The 24517-nt window shown below is 45.3% G+C and overlaps 1 protein-coding gene across 3 annotated transcripts; it reads left to right on the top strand.

Moving 5' to 3' along the window:
* The first annotated feature begins 712 nt into the window (after nucleotides 1–712).
* Nucleotides 713–24517, top strand: rbl2 (retinoblastoma-like 2 (p130)). 3 transcript variants are annotated; one of them, XM_075470724.1, is made up of 22 exons: nucleotides 713–1009; nucleotides 4051–4181; nucleotides 4440–4640; nucleotides 7102–7166; nucleotides 7339–7467; nucleotides 8848–9008; nucleotides 9129–9193; nucleotides 10694–10865; nucleotides 10947–11110; nucleotides 11204–11316; nucleotides 12735–12838; nucleotides 14055–14192; nucleotides 14272–14436; nucleotides 15763–15874; nucleotides 18161–18400; nucleotides 18472–18656; nucleotides 18737–18913; nucleotides 19650–19721; nucleotides 19898–19997; nucleotides 21272–21492; nucleotides 23054–23227; nucleotides 23849–24517. In XM_075470724.1, exons 1-22 carry the CDS (start codon nucleotides 872–874, stop codon nucleotides 24014–24016), a joined length of 3195 nt encoding a protein of 1064 aa, XP_075326839.1. In that variant the 5' UTR covers nucleotides 713–871; the 3' UTR covers nucleotides 24017–24517. The 3 variants fall into 3 exon arrangements, with proteins under 3 accessions (XP_075326839.1, XP_075326840.1, XP_075326838.1); XM_075470725.1 differs by having other exon boundaries at nucleotides 8845–9008; nucleotides 21275–21492; XM_075470723.1 differs by having other exon boundaries at nucleotides 8845–9008.

The raw sequence follows: 24517 nt of genomic DNA, 5'->3' as shown, positions 1-24517 counted from the left end.
ACTGACGTTACCGTTACTTAACCCGTCATAACCTGATGAGGCATATGTGTGCTTTTACTTTTCAACCCTGAAACGACTCAGATGCTTCAGCTACATGAACTATTATTATTTTTTAAAAACGGAAACGAGACACCAGCCAACAATTTACTGTAAAAGCTAAACATTTAAATTATAGATGGATTAATTTAAACCTTAAAAGGCTGAGAAATAAACAGATAGATCGATAGATAGATACTTTATTGATCCCGAAGGAAATTTAAGCATCCAGTAGCAAGACATAATAAAGCAATACAAATGTTTATACAATAATAAACACTTTAAAAACAATCTAAGAATTTTAAAAACTGTTTAAGAATATAAAATATTAAAAAAAAAAGCCTAAACGGCTTCAGGAGAAAGTTAAAAGCAGGAGAAAAGAGAGCCGAAGGCTGAGCTGTGAAATAAACGGTTTAATAAAGCTTTAATTCAACCGTTGTAATGGCCACAAACTTTTGATAAAACACAATTTGTCGAAGTTCGGATGGACTTCCGGTTGAACCGCCGTCAGAAGAGAAAAACAAAAACAACCGGAAGTTGTAGTACTCGCCGTCGGGCTCTGCTACGTACGTTTAGTGGGCTGGGGTGAGATACGTCGTTTGCGCTATTCCCTAACTGATGAACGCACAGAAGTGACGTCACGCTTCGCGTTTCTTCTGGCCGTACGTCGGCAGCGTCGCGGCTCCCGTATCTGTCAGAGGACCTTTAAATGGCCACAGCGAGCCGAACAGCTCCGTAATAACGTTGTTATTCAGACAAACAGTCGCATTAACGGCGCCTCGGCCGCTTTCTCTCCACCTTAAAAACTGCAGTTTGTCCGCAAAAGCTGAAAAAAATGAGCGACGAGGACGACTTTTCGCAGAAAGCCCGAAACGGGTTCGAGGATCTGTGCCGAGCCCTGAACATGGACGAGGAGGCGAGTACCGAGGCGTGGAAGAGCTACGAGAACATCAGCAGGAACTTCACTCTGGAGGTAAACTCAGGATGTCTGGGTGGGTTGGTGCTCGGGTTCGGGTCCAGCCGGGCTGAAACAGAACCACCGCCAGTTCTGAACGAGCCATGAACACCGAAACCGCAAAGTCCAGCTGTAATGGCGTAAATCCTCCAATCTGGACCGGTTCGGTTCTGCTGTGGAGTGTGTCAGACAGGGGCGATTTTAGGATCTGGTCTTTAGGGGTGCCCAGCCCCCAGTGCTCACAGAGGCACATTATTTCTCACTAATTGAGGCGAACTAGTACATTTATAAATTTTGGCGCCGTATTAGTTTTGCTTTGAGTAGTGTTTTCCCCTACAATATTCAATTTTGACCTCTTCATTTCAAAAGACTGTGGCTCAGCAGGGATAACAGAGAGCCTGAGACAAATATTAAAGATAACTCAACATCAGTGGCGGCTGCTGACTTTTAAAACAGGGGAAGCCCATATTACGCGTTCAGGGTTGTAGTGGCTTGTGCCATCCCAAAGCAGAAGATAGCAAAGTTAAAAAGAATTAGTTATAACATAGCTGTGTCTAGTATGACAAGTATGCCCAGCAAATACACAGAAAGGAGGTATAGACTTTGAAAATTGACACAGCAAGGCCAAAATCAAGTATGATGGAATCTAAAGGCTGATTTATGGTCGGAAACCAGGTCGTTTGCGTGTGTGTCGCGATTAACGCAGACATGCCCCCCCCCCCTTACGCAGACACTCTGGTGCACCTCCCCAAAATTGTAACTCACCGCAGACAGTGCCGCAGACATCGCCGCAGGGAGGAGAGAAAGGAGGCCTCTGATTGGTCAACTCTACATCCGCTCTACACTATGCGTATTTCCGGTTTGCTAACCGGCTAATGGTGACGCTAACCGTGCTAACCGTGACGCTTCTTTCGCCTCTCTGCCAGCTCCAGTAGTAGCAATATTTCTTCTATTTCTAGATCGATCAGCTGCATCTCAATCAAAGTGCGCATTCGTCCAGTCGCCATTGTTGTTGAATGACCTCCGTGACCGTAACACCCACAATCCTAGCTTGTTCGTGATTGTCCCTCTTGCGTTGTGGCGTGGGATTAACATAGCGCAGACAGCGCTTCAAAAGTGGGCATAAATCAAAAATAACTGCGTCATGTCTGCGACAAGCTCACTGCGACACACTGCTGCGAGAGTATACACGGCCCTTAAGGCCTGTAAATGGCTGGATCAGAATCTGTGGAGCATTTTTCCCTGTCATAATGAATACTTAGAGTTTGATGGTGGTGGTAAGTATTCTTAAAAAAGGTAACATTTGTGAATGGGCAGCATGAATTCTGGAAAGAAACAACTGAAAGTATTACAGCACTTTCACAGACAACCAGTCTCTTTGGTATCCGCTTTGGGACTGAAGTCCCAGCGTGCTTCTCCCCGCTTAAAAGTTCGGCTGCCACAACATCTCTCATGATGGACAAACACTAACTCCAATCATCACGACACAGCCCCTCATATTGACACGCCCACATCTAATCTACCCCCAGAGACGCCGGGCTTCCGGAAGTGATGAGTTTTTGTCGATTTAGCCAATGATGACCTTGAATTGTAGAAAAAAACTTGACTCTCCCGCCCCCTCCTGAAGCCGGGCAGCCCTCGGCTCGGAAGCCCGGCTATTAGTGGCGGCTTCATAACATGATTTCCTCAGTGAACGGCGGCGATTTCAGAACAAATCACTTCATTAAGCTACAGGACAACATGTTGTAGTTATGAAAGTAAATGTAAAGATATTGGGCATATCTTGTGTTTTGTGAATAACTGTTTTTTCGTCAATTTAACATTGAAGATGTAGCAATTTCACCAGAGAATGGGAGAGGCTGTCCGGCTTCCCGTGTTGTCTCTGAATAGCCGCGGCTGCTCAACATTTATTTTGGAAGTAAAGAGTTAAAACAAAAACAAATGTTAGAAAATAAATAAAATGGTCACTAAAATAATGCATCCTTGAGCAAAAAAAAAAAAAAAAAAGCCACACTTTGTAATCACCCAAGGCTAATAATATCAAGAAATGCCTTTTGAAAATAAATAAATAAATAAAACACACAAAAATAAATAAATTAGATAAATGAATATGGTCTCTTTCTGTGTGGATTCAGAAGGGCCCACTGCCAACCAATCAGAAGAGATGTAGTTGATAAGTGGACTGGTCACAAGCCTCGTTTTGAAGCAGGGTTGCCAGACACACGAGGTTGCCAGATTGGCCAGTCGCACCAAAGTGCGCAGGGGCAGAGCAAGTTTTTTGCATAATATAATATTTTAAAAATGTGCTGAGCCAGGGGGTGCCGAGCTATCTCACGGTGGTGGCACCACTACAAATACCCTAGCCTCGCCCCTGGTGTCAGACATCCCGCCTGGACCAGGTGCACCGGTGTTCTGAGCGGTTCTAAACCTGCCGGTTACAGCTTGTTGTTACATTTGGACCAGGTCCAGATCACAAGCCGGACTCCTCACATCTGGGTTGTTTCATCCCGGCGAAGCTGAACGTGTTCAGAGCTTTGTTTGAGATGTTCGGAACGCTGTAAAATACAAATCTGTATTTCATCAGCTCATGAGCACCAACGGGTCCAACTGAAAGTTTAAAAACAGTTTAAAGTTTCAACATTTAGGAGTGAAACTAATCCCGTCTAAGCCCGTCAGAACAGCCAGATACACAGAAATGGAACCAAGACCCAGCAGCTGAAATCTGCAGATAACACGATCAAAGACTTTCAGACTGTTCTCTGGGTTTTAGATTCTGCTGACTCCTTTAAAAGTATGGGTCTTCTCAGATTTTCCTTCTTTCTTTGTGTTGTTTACACGTGTTTACATGTTTAAACATGTGTTTAAATGTTTAAACATGTACATGTTAAGACATGTTTACGTGTTATATGTTTACACGTGTTAAGATATGTTTACGTGTTTATATGTTTACACGTGTTAACGTGTGTTTATGTGTCTGTGATGTCATCCTTCTTGATTTCTTCTTCATATTTTCGTTTGTTGAATCAGTTTGCTCACTCAGAGAACCCTCCTGTTTGCAGGGCAGCGAGCTGCACTGGTTGGCCTGTTCTCTCTACGTGGCCTGCAGGTCCATGGTGCAGACGGTGGGGAAAGGTACCACTGAGGGGAACTACGTCTCTCTGACCAGAATCCTCCGCTGCTCTGAGATGAGGTTTGTTTGTTTGTTTGTTTGTTTGTTTGTGTAGATGATGTTCTCTCCCAGTCACATGACTCTGAGAGTGACCCAAAGCAAACAGCTAAAGCTAAAGCTAACAGGAAGCCAAACTGAGCGTCCATGTTAAGAAAGACTTTGCTTTCATGTTTGTATGATTTGAGTCTGATAACCGATACATAACTCAGTGTGTGGAAGCAGCTGCTGGGTTCTGCGTACGGCCCGCTCGGCTCTGATTCTCCTGCTGTGTTTCTCCAGCCTCATCGAGTTCTTCAACAAGATGAAGAAGTGGCAGGACATGGCCAACCTACCGCAGGACTTCTGCCAGAGCACCGAGAAGCTGGAGCGGAACTTCACCGTGTCGGCCGTCATCTTCAGGAAATTCGTCCCCATCTTCAGATCCATCTTCAAGGCCCCGTCAGAGGAGCCCCCGCGAGTTCATCGTAGCCGCAAGCAGAGGTGGGACCACATGACCTCTGACCTCACCCACATTAATGTCAGAGTCACACCTGAAGCCTCCACTCTCAGGTGTATGTCTCAGGCTGTGTTCCAAACCGCATACTTCTCCCACTACTCCTACTAACTTTTTGAGTTAGTATGCGAGTTTGAGTAAGCGAGAAGTTCCCGGATGCATACTAGATTCTCCGAAATGTTGGGTATGCATCATGAGGTTACTACTCATACTCAAACTACCCAAGATGCAACGTAACGTGACGTCGCCGATCGTCATTTCCTGTCAAAACGGCAGTTTCAAGCTAGCTACAACGAGGGTAGGTTCACTTCCTGTTTTCAAAACAAAAGCACCAATTGTATGGTAATGGCTTTCCCCGCGATAAAAGGCAACGGGTATTTTATTTGGTGAAAATAACCGGAAGTGCGTTGCTCACTGCGGCTAGCTTTAGTAGCGCCGAATTTGTGGGAACAAAATTGTAAATAGCCAGTATTTTGTCAGGTTTTCAACACGTTGGGGATCTAAACGACTACTTTCTCACCTGAAAATGTTTCAAATGTTGCTAAAGTTTACAGAGTTTAGAGCTTAAGGGAAATCAGCTTCAGGCCGGCTGATTTCGGCTCGGGCAGGAGCGAAATGCATTGTGGGTAAACGCTCTGCATACTGTCTGATCGATGAGTATGGAATTATGTAGTATGTAGTATGCAGTTTCGAACACAGCCTCAGTCTGCCTCCTGTGTTAATGCTTGTAACAGGTAACCAAGGTAACCGAAACAACATCTGGGTGTGAAACGAATTTAAAAGTTTGTTGTTCGTCTCTCACAGTGAGAAAAGTTTGTGAAGCTTTCATTCATCATTGTACAATTTGGTTCAGGCTGACGATGCAGCTGTGAGAGGATAAAAGCTCCGCCTCTTATGTGGGTTTAGTGTAAAAAAAAAAAAAGGTTGTTTCATGGAGAAACGTTTCCAAAAGTTGTGTTTTTTTAACTGTCACAATGCTCCCAGTGACTCCACCCAGAGACGATAACTGGAGCTCTGCCACAGATCAGGCCACTTCCAGGGTAATCTGTTCATGTCTCCGTGTGTCTCCAGCACACCTGATTCAGGTGTGAATCCGCTCCTGCAGAGCCCAAACAGCTGATCATTCATTTGAACATGCGCTGAAAAAAACTACTCATAAGATTTACTTAAAAAACCTTTGTAAGTATTTGCACTCAAATGATTTAAGTAATATCTAATGCTGCAATATCCAGTAACACTCACTTGCCAGTATCAAAGTAAATTTTACTTACCATAAAACATAACAGTTTTGAAGATATTAAGTAACATTTACTTAACTCTTTCGGTGCCATTGACGTCTATAGACGTCACTTTAAAAAAAAACGTTCACTGCCAAAGACAAATGCGTTTTTTAACGGAGCGGGCTGGGGGACAATCTAGCGGAGTTCGTCACTAAATCTTAGGCTTGTAAACACTAAACAGAGAATATACTGGCAAAATTACCCGCTAGGTGGCAGCAGTGCCACTATGCACACACAAAAAAAAGTGCTCGTTTTCTCCATTTTTTGTGTCAAACAGCTGATTTTGGTGAAACCAACCTGTGTTCTACTGTCTATTACTAAAAGACTGAAAATGGTAGAAACAAACTATTTTTTCCTGATCAAAGAAGAGAGTCTACTCTTTCTTTTGGTAATTTCGGTGTGTACATAGTCATAAGACACACTTTTCTGTGGGTCTTGGAAAATCAGTCAAAATACTGAAAAACACTTGGCAGTATGGGTGTCTCTGAACTGAAAATGGCTGGCAGCCAATGAGTTAATTACATCTAAGTTTTAAGTTATATTTATTTAAACAAATTAAGTAAACTTGTTTTTCATAGGCAGGAATATCATTTTACTCAAAATTTTAAGTAAATTTTATATATCTGTAGTATTTGCTGTTATGAAGTAACTTAGTAGATTTTAAAGATACACTTTCAGAGTAAAGTTTATGTAGTATTTCTAGGTTTATGTACATACAACTATTAAACATTTAAATTGTATGAGGAAGCCTAAGTAAAACTTACTCTTCCCCCATAATTCATGTATTACGTTAATAAAATGTTTAATTTTACTTAAGAAGCTCTAGTTCTTACTGAATCTTAAAAATAAAAGGTAGAAATGATGACAGTTACTCTAATAGAGTTTACTTCACCAAATAGTCACTTTTTTCAGTGAGGAAGACATGCTGAGCTGTGTGGCTGAGGACCAGAATGGGAAACACCGGTTTAAGGAACAGGAAAAGTAGAGGTTCAAACATGGAGCGTTTCCAGTCCTGGTATCAGGTCCCTTATGATGTGGTGGTGGGGGGGGGGGTCCCTCTGGCTCTAAACTGGCCTGCGTTGGGCTGATAGAGGCAGCTGTAAATCCGTACGGTTGGAGCGCCTCTCAGCTATAGATGACTTCCACAGATCTGTGTTTTTGTCTGCAGACGCCATCCGTGCACAGTGACCGAGGTCTTCAACTTCTGCTGGGTGCTGTTTGTCCACGCCAAAGGTAAAGACTTAAAGTGCTTTTAAATCTCCGACCTCCTGACATGCTGATTCTCTCTGGCTGTGATCTGCAGACGGAGTCGACCCATTTGGACCCGTCTGTGGTCGCGGCGGTAACTCATAAGAGGTGATTATTTCCTCACGTGGTGTCATGTTGGTCTCTGTTTCCTCTTCAGGGAACTTCCCCATGATCAGCGATGACCTGGTGAACTCGTACCACCTGCTGCTGTGCGCGCTCGACCTCGTCTTCACCAACGCGCTGCTGTGCAACGCCAGGAAGGACCTGCTCAACCCGGACTTCAGAGGTACCGCTCAGACTCTCTAAGTCCTCACTCCCAGTCCAAAGATCATAAGTCAGTGACCTGAGAGTTCCCAAGTCAGGGACATCCAGGGGGAGGAGCTCCACCATCTGGAGGGAGGAGCTCTACTATCTGGGGGGAGGAGCTCTACCATCCAGGGGGAGGAGCTCCACCATCTGGAGGGAGGAGCTCTACTATCTGGGGGGAGGAGCTTTACCATCCAGGGGGAGGAGCTCCACCATCTGGAGGGAGGAGCTCTATCATCTGGAGGGAGGAGCTCTACCATCTGGAGGGAGGAGCTCTATCATCTGGAGGGAGGAGCTCTACCATCTGGAGGGAGGAGCTCCACCATCTGGAGGGAGGAGCTCTATCATCTGGAGGGAGGAGCTCTACCATCTGGGGGGAGGAGCTCTACCATCTGGGGGGAGGAGCTCTACCATCCAGGGGGAGGAGCTCTACCATCCGGGGGGAGGAGCTCTACCATCTGGAGGGAGGAGCTCTACCATCTGGGGGGAGGAGCTCTACCATCTGGAGGGAGGAGCTCTACCAGCAGGGGGGAGGAGCTCTACCATCTGGGGGGAGGAGCTCCACCATCTGGAGGGAGGAGCTCTACCATCTGGAGGGAGGAGCTCTACCATCTGGAGGGAGGAGCTCTACCATCCGGGGGGAGGAGCTCCACCATCTGGAGGGAGGAGCTCTACCAGCAGGGGGGAGGAGCTCTACCATTTGGAGGGAGGAGCTCTACCATCTGGAGGGAGGAGCTCTACCATCCGGGGGGAGGAGCTCTACCATCCGGAGGGGAGGAGCTCTACCATCTGGAGGGAGGAGCTCTACCATCTGGAGGGAGGAGCTCTACCATCCAGGGGGAGGAGCTCTACCATCTGGAGGGAGGAGCTCTACCATCTGGAGGGAGGAGCTCTACCATCTGGGGGGAGGAGCTCTACCATCCAGGGGGAGGAGCTCCACCATCTGGAGGGAGGAGCTCTACCATCCAGGGGGAGGAGCTCTACCATCCGGAGGGAAGGAGCTCCACCATCTGGAGGGAGGAGCTCTACCATCCGGGGGGAGGAGCTCTACCATCCGGGGGGAGGAGCTCTACCATCCGGAGGGAAGGAGCTGTATCATCTTTCCCCCGGTAGCTGCTCCTCCACATTGAAAGAAATTTTCTGATCCAGAGCAATTCAGTAAAAGTCTGGACTAACACAACGGGCCAGTTTCAGGCTCAGGAATGAGCATAAAAAGTTGAAATGTGTCAGAAGCACTTATAGACACGCGGTTAAAACCCTCTGACGTTTGTAGTAACTGCAGCTTTAGAGTCATGAGAAATACAAGAACCGTGAGCCGAAGCCCCATCATGTGACCGTTGTCATGGTTTCCCTCCAGCAGGTCTGCCAGAGGACTTCAGCAGTAAGGACTACAGGCCGCCCTCAGGCCCATTCTGCTTCATCGAGCAGCTGTGTGAGCTGCATGACGGCCTGGTGCTGGAGGCCAAAGGAGTCAAGGAACACTTCTGGAAGCCCTTCATCAAGAAGCTCTTCCACAAGAGGGTGGGTCCCACCTCCTTCTGACCTGCTGGGACTCTGCATTAAAGATCCACGTCCTGATGTGTGCTTCATCACTTTTACATTAACAGACTTCCTGTTCTTCTTCTTCTTCTTCTCCCACAGATCCTCAGAGGGAAAGAGGACAGTCTGACCGGCTTTCTGGATCCCATGAACTTTGGAGACGGTTTGTGAGTGCAAAACCACCAAGTTTTACACCAACAGTGATGTGTTAAACGTTACATTTACCGTTTTTAGCTTTCTCCCAAAGCAACCTCAATGATTTTTACACTGAAACTTCGGTTCAGTCACAAACTCTGGTGTCAGCACGGAGAGCTGAATCTGTTTAAAGGACCGTAGAAGCCAGACGAGGTTCCTGAGAGGAACTTGGAGGTCCAGAAGGAGCATCAGCCTTTGGGACTGAGTTTAACCCAGAAGTCTCTCTGGAGGCAGCATCAGGGACCGGATCTGATTCAGGCAGCCGGTGGAGGTCCGTGAGCTGCCTTCAGAGAAGGCGGACTGATCTGGATCAGAGGTTGTTCTGTGGGAGGAAGTCTGTGACCCTTTTTGATGACCTTGGATCAGAACAGAAGTAGTAGACACTGGTTTTTGGTTCAGGTTTTCAGAGTAGGTGGTAGTTTTTAACCTGAGGACCAGCTGAAACATTAAAAATGAGTTGGTTTCTGGTTCTGAATCAGATGAGCATGGCTTTGTTCGAAACCGCATACTTCTCCTACTTCTCCTACTTCTCATACTAACTGTTTGAGTTAGTAAGCGAGTTTGAGTAAGTGAGAAGTTCCCGGATGCATACTAGATTCTCTGAAATGTTGGGTATGCATCATGAGGTTACTACTCGTACTCAAACTACCCAAGATGCAACGTAACGTGACGTCGCCGATCATCATTCCCTGTCAAAACGGCAGTTTCAAGCTAGCTAGAACGAGGGTAGGTTCACTTCCTGTTTTCAAAACAAAAGCACCAATTGTATGGTAATGGCTTTCCCTATGATAAAAGGCAACGGGTATTTTATTTTGTGAAAATAACCGGAAGTGCGTTGCTCACTGCGGCTAGCTTTAGTAGCGCCGAATTCGTGGGAACAAAATTGTAAATAGCCGGTATTTGGTCAGGTTTTCAACACGTTGGGGATCTAAACGACTACTTTCTCTCCTGAAATGTTTCAAATGTTGCTAAAGTTTACAGAGTTTAGAGCTTAAGAGAAATAAGCTTCAGGCCGGCTGATTTCGGCTCGGGCAGGAGCGAAATGCATTGTGGGTAAACGCTCTGCATACTGTCTGATCGATGAGTATGTAGTATGTAGTATGTAGTATGCAGTATGTAGTATGCAGTATGTAGTATGCAGTATGTAGTATGTAGTATGCAGTATGTAGTATGCAGTATGTAGTATGTAGTATGTAGTATGCAGTATGTAGTATGTAGTATGCAGTATGTAGTATGCAGTATGTAGTATGCAGTATGTAGTATGTAGTATGCAGTATGTAGTATGCAGTATGTAGTATGTAGTGTGCAGTATGTAGTATGTAGTATGTAGTATGTAGTATGTAGTACGTAGTATGTAGTTTCGAACACAGCCCATGTTTTAGCTGCACTGCTGATGAAGAGGAGGCTTCGTGTCTTCCTCTCTGACTCCGCCCCCTGCTATGACTCCGCCCCCTGCTCTGCTCTGCCCTCAGCCAGTCGCTCAGTCGCCTCTATGAGGAACACGTTCTGGCCACCGGCAGCCTGGACGAGAGGATCTTCACCGGGGAGGGGGCCAACGAGGACATCGGTACCCCGGGGCCCTGCCTGTGTGAGACGGTGGAGACCCAGGACAGCACCACCTTCAGGCTGCACGCCAGCCTCACCGTGAGTCTCGCTTCCTGCTCGCTCTTCCTCCGCTCTGTCCTCTTCTGTCAGCGTGACGACCCGCCGTCTCTCCCTCACCAGGCCTCGGCTCTGAAGGTCTCCACCCCTCTGACGGGGAGGAAGTACATCCAGGAGGTCCGCCTGGCGTCCCCGCTGTCATCCGCCATGAAGAGCGTCGGGCGTCTTCACACTCTGCTGTCGGGGACCAAACAGGGGCGGAGCGCCAAGCTGACCGAGACTCTGCGGTACGTTTGTGGTTCAGCTTCAATCGGAGCAGGAATGAAACCTTTTTACTGACTCTGGTGTAATGACACAACACTCCCGCCTTATTGTCCCAGAGCCTGTGCCAGAGACCCCAGTGATGTCATCAGTCAGCGCCTGAAGGACATGTTTGAGGTGTACTCGCATCATTACGAGGACAGCAGCGCCGACGGCAGGGCGGTGGGCAAAGGTGTGACATGAACTGGTGTCAGCATACAGCCGATCTGCTGCCTGTGAATATATTAAAGGGATAGTTCGCCTCTTTTGACATGAATCAAAAGTATGATGTATGTATGACATCCCATATCAGCAACATCATTTATGAACATCTTCTTACCCCCTGCTGCGTCCTGTGAGCAGAGTTCCAGCCTCGTTTTGGTGTTGATGAAGGTAGTCCGGCTAGTTGGCTGGAGTTTAAAAAATAAAGCGTTTTGCTTCTCAAAACAATATGCGTTAAACAGAGTAAAGGCTCTAGCATGGTTGCCGCGTCTGCTCGCGCGAGCGGTGTTGATGACGTCACGAGTTCGTGCCTGCCATAGGACCCTATATAGTGGCGCAAGTCGTTGCGCCAGTAGTTGCAATTTTCTCCGTCACAGAGGGGGCGCTGCTACGTGAAGGTTACCTCTACTCTACAACCACGAAAGTGGAGAAGAAAACAATGCCGCTGTCAAGAGCAGGAATACTGTAATTAATGATACTGCTGCAGTTTTCGGATCATTTTAATTTTTTAATTCAGTTAAAAGAGGTGAAGGTTTGAAGCCCCCGGCATCAACAGAGTCTCTGCCCTCTTCTTTGCCTTCACGTATCTGTCCCGTAGCTTCTTCCACACATTCTTACCGAACTCTCCCTCTTTCCCCAAAGTTCTGCCCATCTCTGTGCACCAGTTTTGGGAGTTTACGTGCTCCCTGTGCTGTTTCACTGCAGTTTCGTACAGCTGCCTGTACAAACGCACCTCCTCACTGAGCCTGGTCTCACATCGGTCCATCCGGTTCGTTGTGCTCGGCGCCGCCAAGTTACAAAAATCGACTGGTGCACGACAACGCGCTGCGCCGTCTTTTCAAGGGAAGCGCCAGGCCTGATACGTCATTTTGACGTCACGGTGCGACACCGCCGTGACAGACGCGGCAACCATGCTAGCGCCTTAATACATTTGCATCACAAAATCGTTCTCCAGGAAAAAGTCAGACCTCACAATCTCTTGGCCCTATTTTCTCTCCCTTCGTATCACTGCCTGCTGCAGCCTGCCGACAGCCGCGCCTGTTACAGTGTTTGCTGCTCGGTCTGCACTTCGGTCTACATAGCAGGCAGTGATACGAAGATAGGGCCAAGCGATTGTGAGGTCTGACTTTTTCCTGGAGAATGATTTTGTGATGCAAATGTATTACTCTTTTGAACGCATATTGTTCTGAGAAGCAAAACGCTTTATTTTTTAAACCCCAGCCAACTAGCCGGACTACCTTCATCAACACCAAAACGAGGCTGGAACTCTGCTCACAGGACGCAGCAGGGGATAAGAAGATGTTCATAAATGATGTTGCTGATATGGGATGTCATACAGCTTCATGTCAAAAGAGGCGAACTGTCCCTTTAATGGTGTTATTCTCACAGACATGGCGGTGAAGTATTTCCACCTGGCGGAGGCGCTCTACTACAGGATCCTGGAGTCCATTATAGAGAGGGAGAAGATGATCCTGGGAGACGCCGACCTGTCCGTGAGTATCCTGATGGCAGCGCTGCGGGTTTTAGACCATCGAGGAGGACACGGCTGAGACTTTTCAATTAATCAATTAATTTTTTTCAATTCATTTTTATTTATATAACGCCAAATACAACAAATGTCATCTCAAGGCACTTAAATAATAAAGTCCAATTCAAGCCAATTGGAATTCAATTCATTGTAATCATAATTATTTACAAAATAATCCAATTAATTCATATAGAGCCAATTCAAAAACAATTTCCCAGCTAAGGAGACCAACAGATTGCAGTGAAACTTGTCTTCAGTCCAATCTCCCAGCCAGAGCGTGCCTGAGGCGACTGTGGAGAGGAACGACTCCCTTTGAACAGGAAGAAACCTCTGGCAGAACCAGAACCAGCAAGGGTGGCCATCCGCCTCCACCAGCTGGGGTTAGAGAGGACAGAAAAGAGGGAAAAACCCTGTAACACCATTCAAAGGAAACCTGCTGGAACAGGGAAACACCAGTTAATGACCACAATAATGCCACATGTACATAATATCAGTTGAGAAATTAAACAGGGAAAAAGAGAGTAAAGTGAGGAAAGGTGTGACAGATGAGGCCCCCCAGCAGTCTGGGCCTATAGCAGCTTAACTATGGGATGTTTCAGTGGTACTGAAGTGGAATAAAAGATATATTTAAAAAAAGCAGAAAAAAATATTAACATATGATGTTTTTAAGTTGTTTTAAAAGGGGACAAAAAATGTCCCTTTTCAGAAATGGAGGAGTTTATTTTTAAATCAGGCATAACAAAAAAATTAAAAATCCCTAAAAATCAATGTTGTTGCTGATCATTGACATATCCCAGACCATAATTATCCCCGCTCAACAATTCCACTTTGCATTCCATATATTGAAAATATAGCAGTTTTTGTGTTTTTTTTTTTTTTTTACAGAAATTGGCGTTTATATCATATAAACCAGTATTTAAAGGGTTACATTTTTGAAAATAATTGAAAACTTGGTAGTTATGATCAGAACTGAAGTGGAAGAAAAGATTAATGAAAAAAAAAGTGGGAAAAAAATTAACATTTGATGTTTTTAAGTTGCTTTAAAAGGGGACAAAAATGTCCCCTCTCAGAAATGAAGTTGTGTTTTAAATCAGGTCTGAGGGTTAAAAGACTGGATTGTGTCTCTGTGAATCTGTGTGTGTGTGTGTGTGTGTGTGTGTGTGTGTGTGTGTGTGTTGCAGTGTATTCTGGAGCAGGATGTCTTCCACCGCTCCCTGCTGGCCTGCTGCCTGGAGATCGTCACCTTCTCCTACAGACCTCCGGGAGATTTCCCCAACGTGATCAGAATCTTCCGGCTCCCCGCGTATCACTTCTATAAGGTGTTATTTCTCATAGCTGACGCAGATGTTTCTGAATGAAGTTCAGACAGAGGTGCTCATCGGCCGGTTTTACGTGCAGGTGATCGAGGTGCTGGTGCGGGCGGAGCAGGGTCTGTTCCGGGAGGTGGTGAAGCACCTGAACCAGGTGGAGGAGCAGGTTCTGGAGAGTCTGGCTTGGACCAGCGACTCCCCGCTGTGGCAGAGCCTCCGAGCAGCCAAAGATCGCGTCCCTTCCTGTCAGCAGGTACTGTTTACGGCCTCGGGTCCATCTGCTGTCGGCAGAACACGTAACCGGGTCTCCTTCACGTTACCGAGCAGACGAGCTGCTGTTTCAATGTGTCTGACTCTGAGCAGACGCAACGCTGCCACCTGCTGTCACATGAAGTAAAAACAGAAGAAATTAATCTTTTTTTTTAAGGCTGGGCAACGATTAAAATGTTTAATCTAATTAATCACATGATTTCCCTGATTAATCACGATTAATCGCATTTGTAGCAGAATCCAAAAATGAATCCAAAAGTAGTGTATAGCTTTTAGCATTTAGCTTTATTTTAAATGTGCTGCCATATGAATGAAAGTGCCATAACATTTGTTGTGCAAACACACTTTTAACATCAGCATCTTTCTGTAGTTTTTATGTAGAAGCCTCGCTCCACTGTCTGTTTCCTTGAATGACTTGCTGCTATCAGTTGTGTGTTTTGCCTTTAAGTGATATTTTAGACTGGAACTACTACGCTGAGAAGACAATTCAACTTGGCAGAGTTTACAGATGACTTTGGTTCTGTCGACTCCGCCGTCTGGAAGAACTTTAACATGAAAATGGCCGAGTAAAAGTTCCGTACCCTTCTCCATGTTTGGTGGATCCGCCGATTACTTTCTTTTCCTGTTCCACAGCAGACAGCAGCAGACTTTTACAAAATAAAAGCCTGTGAGCGACAGACTTTTACAAAATAAAAGCCTGTGAGTAAGACTTTTACAAAATAAAAGCCTGTGAACAACAGACTTTTACAAAATAAAATAAATAATAAATCAGGGGTGGTCCGTGGCGTAGTGGGTTGAGCAGGCGCCCCATGTACAGAGGCTATAGTCCTGTGCTGCGTGTCGTTCCCCCTCTCTCTGCCCCAGGAATTTTTTTTTTTTAAATAAAAAAAATGATAAAAAAATAAAACCTGCGTAATGCGCGATAAAATATTTATCGGCGTTAAGTAATTAACTAGTTAATGCGATAATAACGAGTTAACTCGCCCAGCCCTAATTAAAACAAACCTTTATTAAAGTGTCTGACTGTGACTAAAACAAAAAAAATTGTTTTAATTTAAAAAAGAAAAAAAAAAATTTAAATTAAAAAAATAAGACATGAGTTAATGCGCAATAAAATATTTATCGGCTTTAAATAATTAATGCGATAACGTGATCAATACGAGTTAACTTACCCAGCCCTACTTTTCTTTTACATTTTAAAGCCAGTTTTGAATTATAAAAGCAGCTGAAAGCTGCAGAAGAAGCTCCTGAATGAGTTTTTTTCTGTCTCAGGTGATTTTTATGAATGATTCCTGTGGGTGTGTTTCAGGTGATGCCTCCTCAGTATCTGGAACAAAACAGTGACAGCAGCACGGGCGGCGGCGTCCCCCACACACCCATCAACCACGGCCCTGAGCTCAGCACCAGCAGCACCATTAAAGGTGAGTTCCTGTTAACGCTTCGTCGGTTTGTATTCACCTGAAAATCAGTCCATCCATCCATCCTGGAGAGGTGTGTGTCCGCCTGTGCTGTGTTAAAAATAACACCCACCCTTATATTAGTGCTTATATTAAGCTGTGGTTGGCTCAAAATTTTCTTCATTTAAATGATGACAGAACTGAATGCATTGTGTTTGGGGACACTGTGACGGCCGGCTTTGGCACCTCGTCTTCAAAGCTCAGTTCAACCGTCAGAAATCTGGGAGTGACCTTTGACCTTTGATCTGAGTTCGGACAAACAAATGAACAATGTCGTCGGGACTAGTTTTTTCCAGCTGCGTCTCCTGGCCAAAGTTAAAATGTTTTTAAGTCTTCATGACCTTGAGAAAGCTATCCATGCCCTGATAAGTTGAAGGTCAGACTGTTTTAATGCTCTTTATGTGGGCGTCTCCCAGTCTTCTCTCAGCCGCCTTCAGCTGGTGCAGAACGCTGCTGCCCGTCTTTTAACCAACACCAACAGACGTGTGCACATCACTCCTGTTCTTAACTCCCTCCATCGGCTTCCTGTCCTTTACAGAACTGATTTTAAACTCTTAATGTTGGTTTTTAAAGCTCTTAGCGGCCTCGCCCCGTCGTATTTATCTGAGCTTTTAACAGTCCTGGTAGAGCTCTGAGGTCAGCAGATCAGTTTCTGCTGGAAGTGCCCAGGTCAGAATACAAACCCTGGGGTGAGCGAGCCTTTTCCCAAAGCTGCCCCCAGGCTCTGGAATAAGCCCCCCGTGCCTCTTATTTCTGACCCGGGCCTCTGCAGATCCAGGCTAAAAACCTGCTTATTTAGGATGGCTTTAATACCCAGTAGCATGAGGACACTTTTATCTTATTTTATCTTAATCGATTTTGTTGTATTTTATTGCTTTCACTGTTCTTTTATTGTGAGAATGCATGAAGCATTCTCACTATTAAGTTTCTGTTTCTCTTTATTAGCATTCCATATTATTCCGTATTCTTCCGCCATTTTTCGGCATTCAAGTAGTTCAGCATAATTTCAGCTAGAGACACCATTCAAATTTTAAAATGTTCATAAGACATTCAGCTATTACAAAATGTTTCATCTTTTAAAAATATTCAGCCAATTTTGAAATAAGACAGTTTCAAAAATATGAAAATTAAGTTCTTCAAATCCTCTCAAATCCTTCAAATCCTTCAAATCCTTTCAAATCGTAACTAGTTCAGCATACTTTCAGCTAGAGACACCATTCAAATTTTAAAATGTTCATAAGACATTCAGCTATTACAAAATGTTTCATCTTTTAAAAATATTTGGCCAATTTTGAAATATGACAGTTTAAAAAACATGAAGATTAGGTTCCTTCTTGGATTTTAGAGTGAGACATTCAGCAGTGCTGATAAGTTTCAACTTTTCAAACAAATTACTATAACTTTCATACAGTTTAACTGAGAGAAACAAATTATACCTTAAAATGTAGGAAAACTTGTCCTCTTTCAGCCAATGTAACTCTTAAAGAGCTCACATGGACAGATTTTGAACTATGAGCCTTTAAGCTTGAACAACTTGTCAAATTCTGAGGAAATCTGCCCTTTTTGAATCAGCTTCAAGTGTTTCAAACTGCTTGGATTTAAATATAGTTGACTCCACAGATGTAAAACTACTTTGCTAAGTTCCTCTAAGCCTTCTGCTTCTAATGGTGTTAAAAAAATTTTTCTAGCTGCTCAACTTTTCTCACAAGACGCGTTAGAAGACAGTCTGCGCCTCAGATTTGTCCCGCGGCTGCAGCAGCTAGCTCTGTGTCTGTCTGTGTAGTCTTTAAGTAGGTTATATGCACTTCTGGTTTAACAGAACGAAATGGCTTAATGGTAACACTAACAGCCTTTCGTGCAGGTTGCCTGGGTTTAATCCCCAACATGTCAGACCATATTTTATAATTTTTTTTTTATATAATTATTTAAGCATACTTTCAGCCATTTCAACTGTTTCTAGCTTAATTTTATCTTCAAATCATTTCAAATCCTTCAAATCTTAACTACTTTTGCATACTTTCAGCTAGAGACACCATTCAAATTTTAAAATGTTCAAATCTTTTAGCTTTTTAAGATTTTTCTTTATTAAGGTAATTCAGCTCATGCATTCTCACAGCTGTTTTGCAGGAACAGCTCTTTCTAGTTGTTTTTACTTCTTCTTCTCTTTATTTATTACCTGCTGTAAGGCACTTTGGTACTTTGTGTGTAAATGGCTGAATAAATAAAGTACATTTCCACCTCCTGCTGCAGGTGTTTCCCCCTCCCCCACCACCCTGGTGGACCGGTACAGCTCCCCTCCTACCGGCGGGTTTCGCCGCCGGCTGTTTGTCGACCCGCTGGAGGGCGAGGCCGGCACAGCGCCGACCTCGGTCGCCAAGACGGGCCAGACCAGCATCGTCACCCCCATCCCGGCGGGGCAGACTGTGGTCACCATGGCAACCGCCACCGTCACCGCGAACAACGGGCAGACCGTGACCATACCTGTGCAGGGTGAGGGCCTGAACCCGATGAGACGCCGACGGGTGGCGCATAACGGGCACTGACCTCTGACCTCTCTGCAGGGATAGCCAATGAGAGCGGGGGTATCACCTTCATCCCGGTGCAGGTGGGGGCGGCCACACTGCAGCCGCTGACGGCCCACACTCTGACCGGCGCCCTCGCCATCCAATCGGCCGTCACCAAACCCGCCGCCAAAACGTCCAGCGGCCCGCTGAAGAAAGGCTCGCTTTCGCTGTTCTTCAGGAAGGTACGACCCCCCCCCCGCCCGACAGGAACACCTGCCCACGTCCGTCAGTGCGGTTCAGCGTGTCACGTGTCCCCTCTCAGGTGTACCACATGGCCAGCGTTCGTCTCAGAGACCTCTGCGCCAGGCTGGACATCTCAGCCGATCTGAGGAGGAAGATCTGGACGTGCTTTGAATATTCGCTGGTCCACTGCACCGAGATGCTGAGGGACCGTCACCTGGACCAGCTGCTCATGTGCGCTGTCTACGTCATGGCGAAGGTGTGTTCACAGCTGCAGTTTACACGCGTGTTGGAAACGCGCCGCGTGTTCAGGTCGTTTGATTGAAACAGATTTATGATGTGTATGAACACGGTTTCTGTTAACAAGGTTTTAAAAGTTCATTTTAACTTCTAAAAAGCTTGTTTTTAGATCTTTCTTCACAGTTCAATTTTATTTTTTCGTTTATTAAAAACAAGATAAAAATGTATCTTTTATTTTGATCAATTTTCTTCTGATCGAAGATTAATTAATGAATTAATTTAGAGAATGATTTAAAAGATTATTGATTTTCTGCTGATAACCAGGTTGGATTAGTTTAATTTTAGCAGAGGTCAGAGGTCAGGGATCAGGGGTCAATCAGACATCAGGGTTAGAGGTCAGGGGTCAGAGATCAATCAGAGGTCAATCAGGGGTCAGAGATCAGAGGTCAGGCATCAGAGGTCGGGGTCAAATTCAATTCAATTCATCTTTATTTATATAGCGCCAAATACAACAAATGTCATCTCAAGGCACTTAAATAAGAGATCAGAGGTCAGAGGTTCTGCAGTGAAGCTCAAAGGGTCAGAAGAACGTTGTAGCTCCCGCTGAATAAACAGCAGCCGTTCCACTCTTTGTTTAAACTGCCCCCCCCCACCATCATCAGCAGCACCTTCCCTCCATTAAAGAGAAAAGCTTTGCTCCTGATGGCCGTGTTCCACGTCCACACATGTCTGAGGTAACTGTTTGTTTGTGTCAGGTGACCAAAGAAGACCGATCCTTCCAGAACATCATGAAGTGTTACCGTTCTCAGCCTCAGGCCAGCAGCAACGTAAGAGACTCACAGACACCTCACTTTAGAGGGAAACACCTGCATTTAGATCCAAATTCACACCGACAGCCGTGAGTCGTCCTGACCTGAACATCTGGAGCAACATCAGCTCTGCAGCAGCTGCACTGAAAACCTGCAAACGTGCACATACTGAACTGTGTGCGCGTGTGTTTCAGGTCTACAGGAGTGTGCTGATCTCAGGGAGGAGGAGACGTCCGTCCGGAACCGCTGACGCCAACAAACTGAGCTCATCAGCTGACGGCAGCTCGGATCCTGGTAAGAAAAGAGGAGAGAAGGTACCGACCCCACAGCCAGGACATTTAAGAGTCCAGGGCAGGAAATCAGTGTGAAACTTCTACAATCGACAGGTCCAGTCCCGCATCACAGAACTTTGTTCAGTTTTTATCTGCTGGAGAGTTCTGTCCTTTTTATCTGCCCACAACCTGGTGACACAAGGAGACCCATCACTGCTGGTTCTGGATTAGGGCTGGGCAACGATTACAATGTTTAATCTAATTAATCACATGATTTCCCTGATTAATCGCATTTGTACGCAGAATCCAAAAATGAATCCAAAAGTAGCGTATAGCTTTTAGCATTTAGCTTTATTTTAAATGTGCTGCCATATGAATGAAAGTGCCATAACATTTGTTGTGCAAACACACTTTTAACATCAGCATCTTTCTGTAGTTTTTATGTAGAAGCCTCGCTCCACTGTCTGTTTCCTTGAATGACTTGCTGCTATCAGTTGTGTGTTTTGCCTTTAAGTGATATTTTAGACTGGAACTACTACGCTGAGAAGACAATTCAACTTGGCAGTGTTTACAGATGACTTTGGTTCTGTCGACTCCGCCGTCTGGAAGAACTTTAAAATGAAAATGGCCGAGTAAAAGTTCCGTACCCTTCTCCATGTTTGGTGGATCCGCCGATTACTTTCTTTTCCGGTTCCACAGCAGACAGCAGCAGACTTTTACAAAATAAAAGCCTGTGAGCAACAGACTTTTACAAAATAAAAGCCTGTGAGCGACAGACTTTTACAAAATAAAATAAATAATAAAACGGGTGGTCCGTGGCGTAGTGGGTTGAGCAGGCGCCCCATGTACACAGGCTATAGTCCTGGCTGCAGCTGGCCCCGGTTAGAGTCTCACACCGGACGGCACTGTGCTGCTTGTCGTTCCCCCTCTCTCTGCCCCCTGCTTCCTGTCCCTCTGAACTTTCTATCCATTAAAGGCACAAAAGCCCCCAAAAATTATATATATTTTTTAAAAAACCTGCGTTAATGCGCGATAAAATATTTATCGGCGTTAAATAATCGTTGAGTTAACGCGATAATAACGAGTTAACTCTCCCAGCCCTATTCTGGATGTAGGTTTGCTGTGAAAGAGAACTGTCTCCAAACTGTGACCCAAACAGGAATTTTGGATTTAAAACTTTGCAGCTGATGTGAAGTTCTGATCCAGTTCAGCTTGAGTCGAGCGCAGAAACAGATGAAACGAGGAGGTTCTGTGTTGGTGAAAACTCTTCCTCGTGCCTCTCTGACTTCCTCCCAGCAGGTGGAGACATCAGCCCGGTTCCGATCCGCTCCAGCAGCACCTTACCGGCCCCTCGGCCCGGCAGCGCCCCCTCCACCCCCACCAGCAGGAACTCCTCCTCCACAGCGGGTGAAGCTGAGGAGGAGCGAGGAGACCTGATCCTCTTCTACAACAACGTCTTCATCAAACAGATGAGACCCTTTGCTCTGAGATACTCAGCCAGCTCGCCCTCTGCCGGGGTACGTGCACACGCACATGCACACCAGTCTTACAGGTGACAGGTTATGCCTTCTTTAACTGTTCCAGCAGTCAAACCAACAACCCTCCAGCTCTACATACAGATACAGATAGAGTTCCTCTATTAGTCGTAGTTTATTTATTTATTTATAGAGCACATTTTAAACAACCTCAGTCGACCAAAGTGCTGTACAGAAGCAAAAGCATAATAAAGATAATCACAAACACGACAGCAATAAATACAACACAAGGGATACTAATCATTCAATATAAAACGAATTCAGATTAAAAGTAGGGCAGGGCAGCGATTAAAATGTTTAATCTAATTAATCGCATGATTTCCCTGATTAATCACGATTGATCGCATTTGTATGCAAAATCCAAAAATGAATCCAAAAGTAGTGTATAGCCTTTAGCATTTAGCTTTATTTTAAATATGCTGCCATATGAATGAAAGTGCCATAACATTTGTTGTGCAAACACACTTTTAACATCAGCATCTTTCTGTAGTTTTTATGTAGAAGCCTCGCTCCACTGTCTGTTTCCTTGAATGACTTGCTGCTATCAGTTGTGTGTTTTGCCTTTAAGTGATATTTTAGACTGGAACTACTACGCTGAGAAGACAATTCAACTTGGCAGTGTTTACAGATGACTTTGGTTCTGTCGACTCCGCCGTCTGGAAGAACTTTAACATGAAAATGGCCGAGTAAAAGTTCCGTACCCTTCTCCATGTTTGGTGGATCCGCCGATTACTTTCTTTTCCTGTTCCACAGCAGACAGCAGCAGACTTTTACAAAATAAAAGCCTGTGAGCATCAGACTTTTACAAAATAAAAGCCTGTGAGCAACAGACTTTTACAGAATAAAAGCCTGTGAGCATCAGACTTTTACAAAATAAAAGCCTGTGAGCATCAGACTTTTACAAAATAAAAGCCTGTGAGCAGCAGACTTTTACAAAATAAAATAAATAAAAAAAATAAATAAATAAAATTAAGTGGTGTTAATGCACGATAGAATATTTATCGGAGTTAAATAATAACGAGTTAACTCGCCCAGCCCTAATTAAAAGTAAAAATAAAAAGAGAGTAAGAGGGATAAAGAGAAGGCGAGAGAGCCGAGATTCCTCGCTCATCTGGGAGTGAACGCCAAGGAGAAGAGATGAGGAGCTGCTGAGGAGGCTCGAGCCTGGACCGAGGTCCTGCCAGGAGCAGCTGGTTTGACCACCGAAGTGCCCGAGCAGAATTGTGCAGCTGTATAAGCTCTGATAAATAAGGTGGTGCCAAACCATTTACACATTTAAAAGCAACTAATAAAACCTTAAACTGAATCCTAACGTTAACAGGCAGCCGGTGTAAAGAGGCGAGGACTAGGGGTGATGTGGCTTTTCTTTCCAGTCAGCCAGCGGGCGGCAGCATTTTGAACAAGCCCAACAAACGAGGAATTACAATAATCTAAATGAGTGTGAACTTCACAGATTTTTAAAAATCCGTCTTCAAGTCACATTTTATGAGTTTTATAAGTAAACAACCCGACCCGCGGTGATGCTTTATGTATCTGTGTGCAGGTGGGGTCCCCCCCCCTCTGTCCCTACCCTACCCTGAGGACCGGCTCTCCTCGGCGGATGCTTCTGTCCAGCAGACACTCCATCTACATCTCCCCTCACAAGACAGGCCCCGCCCCCTCGCCATCTTCTCCCCGGGAAAGGATTTTCTACTACATCTGCAGCAGCCCCCCCAACGTGAGACCACACATGCACACTTAGAAACAGGCGCGCACGCAACTCTGCACGCCATCATGGTCTGACACATAACATGATGCAGCACGTTGAGGCGTCCTGTTTCCTCTGTCCTGTTTCCTCTGTCCTGTTTCCTCCGTCCTGTTTCCTCCGTCCTGTTTCCTCCATCCTGTTTCCTCCATCCTGTTTCCTCCGTCCTGTTTCCTCCGTCCTGTTTCCTCCGTCCTGTTTCCTCCGTCCTTTTTCCTCTTTCCTGTTTCCTCTGTCCTGTTTCCTCTGTCCTTTTTCCTCCGTCCTGTTTCCTCTTTCCTGTTTCCTCCGTCCTGTTTCCTCCATCCTGTTTCCTCCATCCTGTTTCCTCTTTCCTGTTTCCTCTGTCCTGTTTCCTCTGTCCTGTTTCCTCCGTCCTGTTTCCTCCGTCCTGTTTCCTCTGTCCTGTTTCCTCTGTCCTGTTTCCTCCGTCCTGTTTCCTCTGTCCTGTTTCCTCCGTCCTGTTTCCTCTGTCCTGTTTCCTCTGTCCTGTTTCCTCTTTCCTGTTTCCTCCGTCCTGTTTCCTCCGTCCTGTTTCGTCCGTCCTGTTTCCTCCGTCCTGTTTCCTAAGTCCTGTTTCCTCTGTCCTTGCAGCGTCTCCAGGAGATCAACAGCATGATCCGGACTGGAGAAACTCCCACCAGGAAGCGGAGTATTCCTCTGGACGACGAGACATCGCCCAAACGCGTCTGTCCAGACAACCACACGGCTCTGCTGCGCCGCCTGCAGGACATCGCCAACGACCGCAGCTCCTCCCACTGACCACGCCCACACGGAGCCCTGCATTGTCACCATGGTAACAACACAGTCGCCATCATGGACCTCATCATTTTAATGATTTCTGTTTAACTCAGAATCTGCAGTTTGTCTTAAGAACTGAAGAAGAAGAAGAAGAAGCTTGAACTGAAACTTTCAGAGCAGCAGCTTCCTGCATTTTAACACTTTTATTTACACTCTTTGTGTTTCTAATCTCTTCTTTTATTATTAGACATTTCTCTTTGCTGAGTTTTCATCCTGTTATATTTAACCTTCAGTTAAATTTCATCATGGAAAACATTGTTTTGGTTTAGACTTTCATGTTCTGCTCATCATGACGAAGAATGTAAATATCTGTACAAAAGAGGAGAGAAACATATTTAACAGGCGATGGAAGCTAAGTGCCTTCGGTTTTTACAGCTGTTAGTTTACATCCCGCAGACTTTCTCTTGATTCGATTTATTTGACTGTAAACAAAGAAAAGATGGAATAAAATGTTTAAAATGA

This window comes from Odontesthes bonariensis, chromosome 7 (assembly GCF_027942865.1).
Source record: "Odontesthes bonariensis isolate fOdoBon6 chromosome 7, fOdoBon6.hap1, whole genome shotgun sequence".
Classification (NCBI taxonomy): domain Eukaryota; kingdom Metazoa; phylum Chordata; class Actinopteri; order Atheriniformes; family Atherinopsidae; genus Odontesthes; species Odontesthes bonariensis.
This window is presented reverse-complemented; position numbering and strand designations above follow the sequence as displayed.

Excerpts from the sequence above, each read along its gene's own strand:
- rbl2 (XM_075470723.1), top strand. The coding sequence starts at position 872 with ATGAGCGACGAGGACGACTTTTCGCAGAAAGCCCGAAACGGGTTCGAG. Across the intron at positions 9,009-9,128 it reads AGAAGCTCTTCCACAAGAGG|ATCCTCAGAGGGAAAGAGGA; the intron begins GTGGGTCCCACC and ends CTTCTCCCACAG. Across the intron at positions 15,875-18,160 it reads CACCAGCAGCACCATTAAAG|GTGTTTCCCCCTCCCCCACC; the intron begins GTGAGTTCCTGT and ends CTCCTGCTGCAG.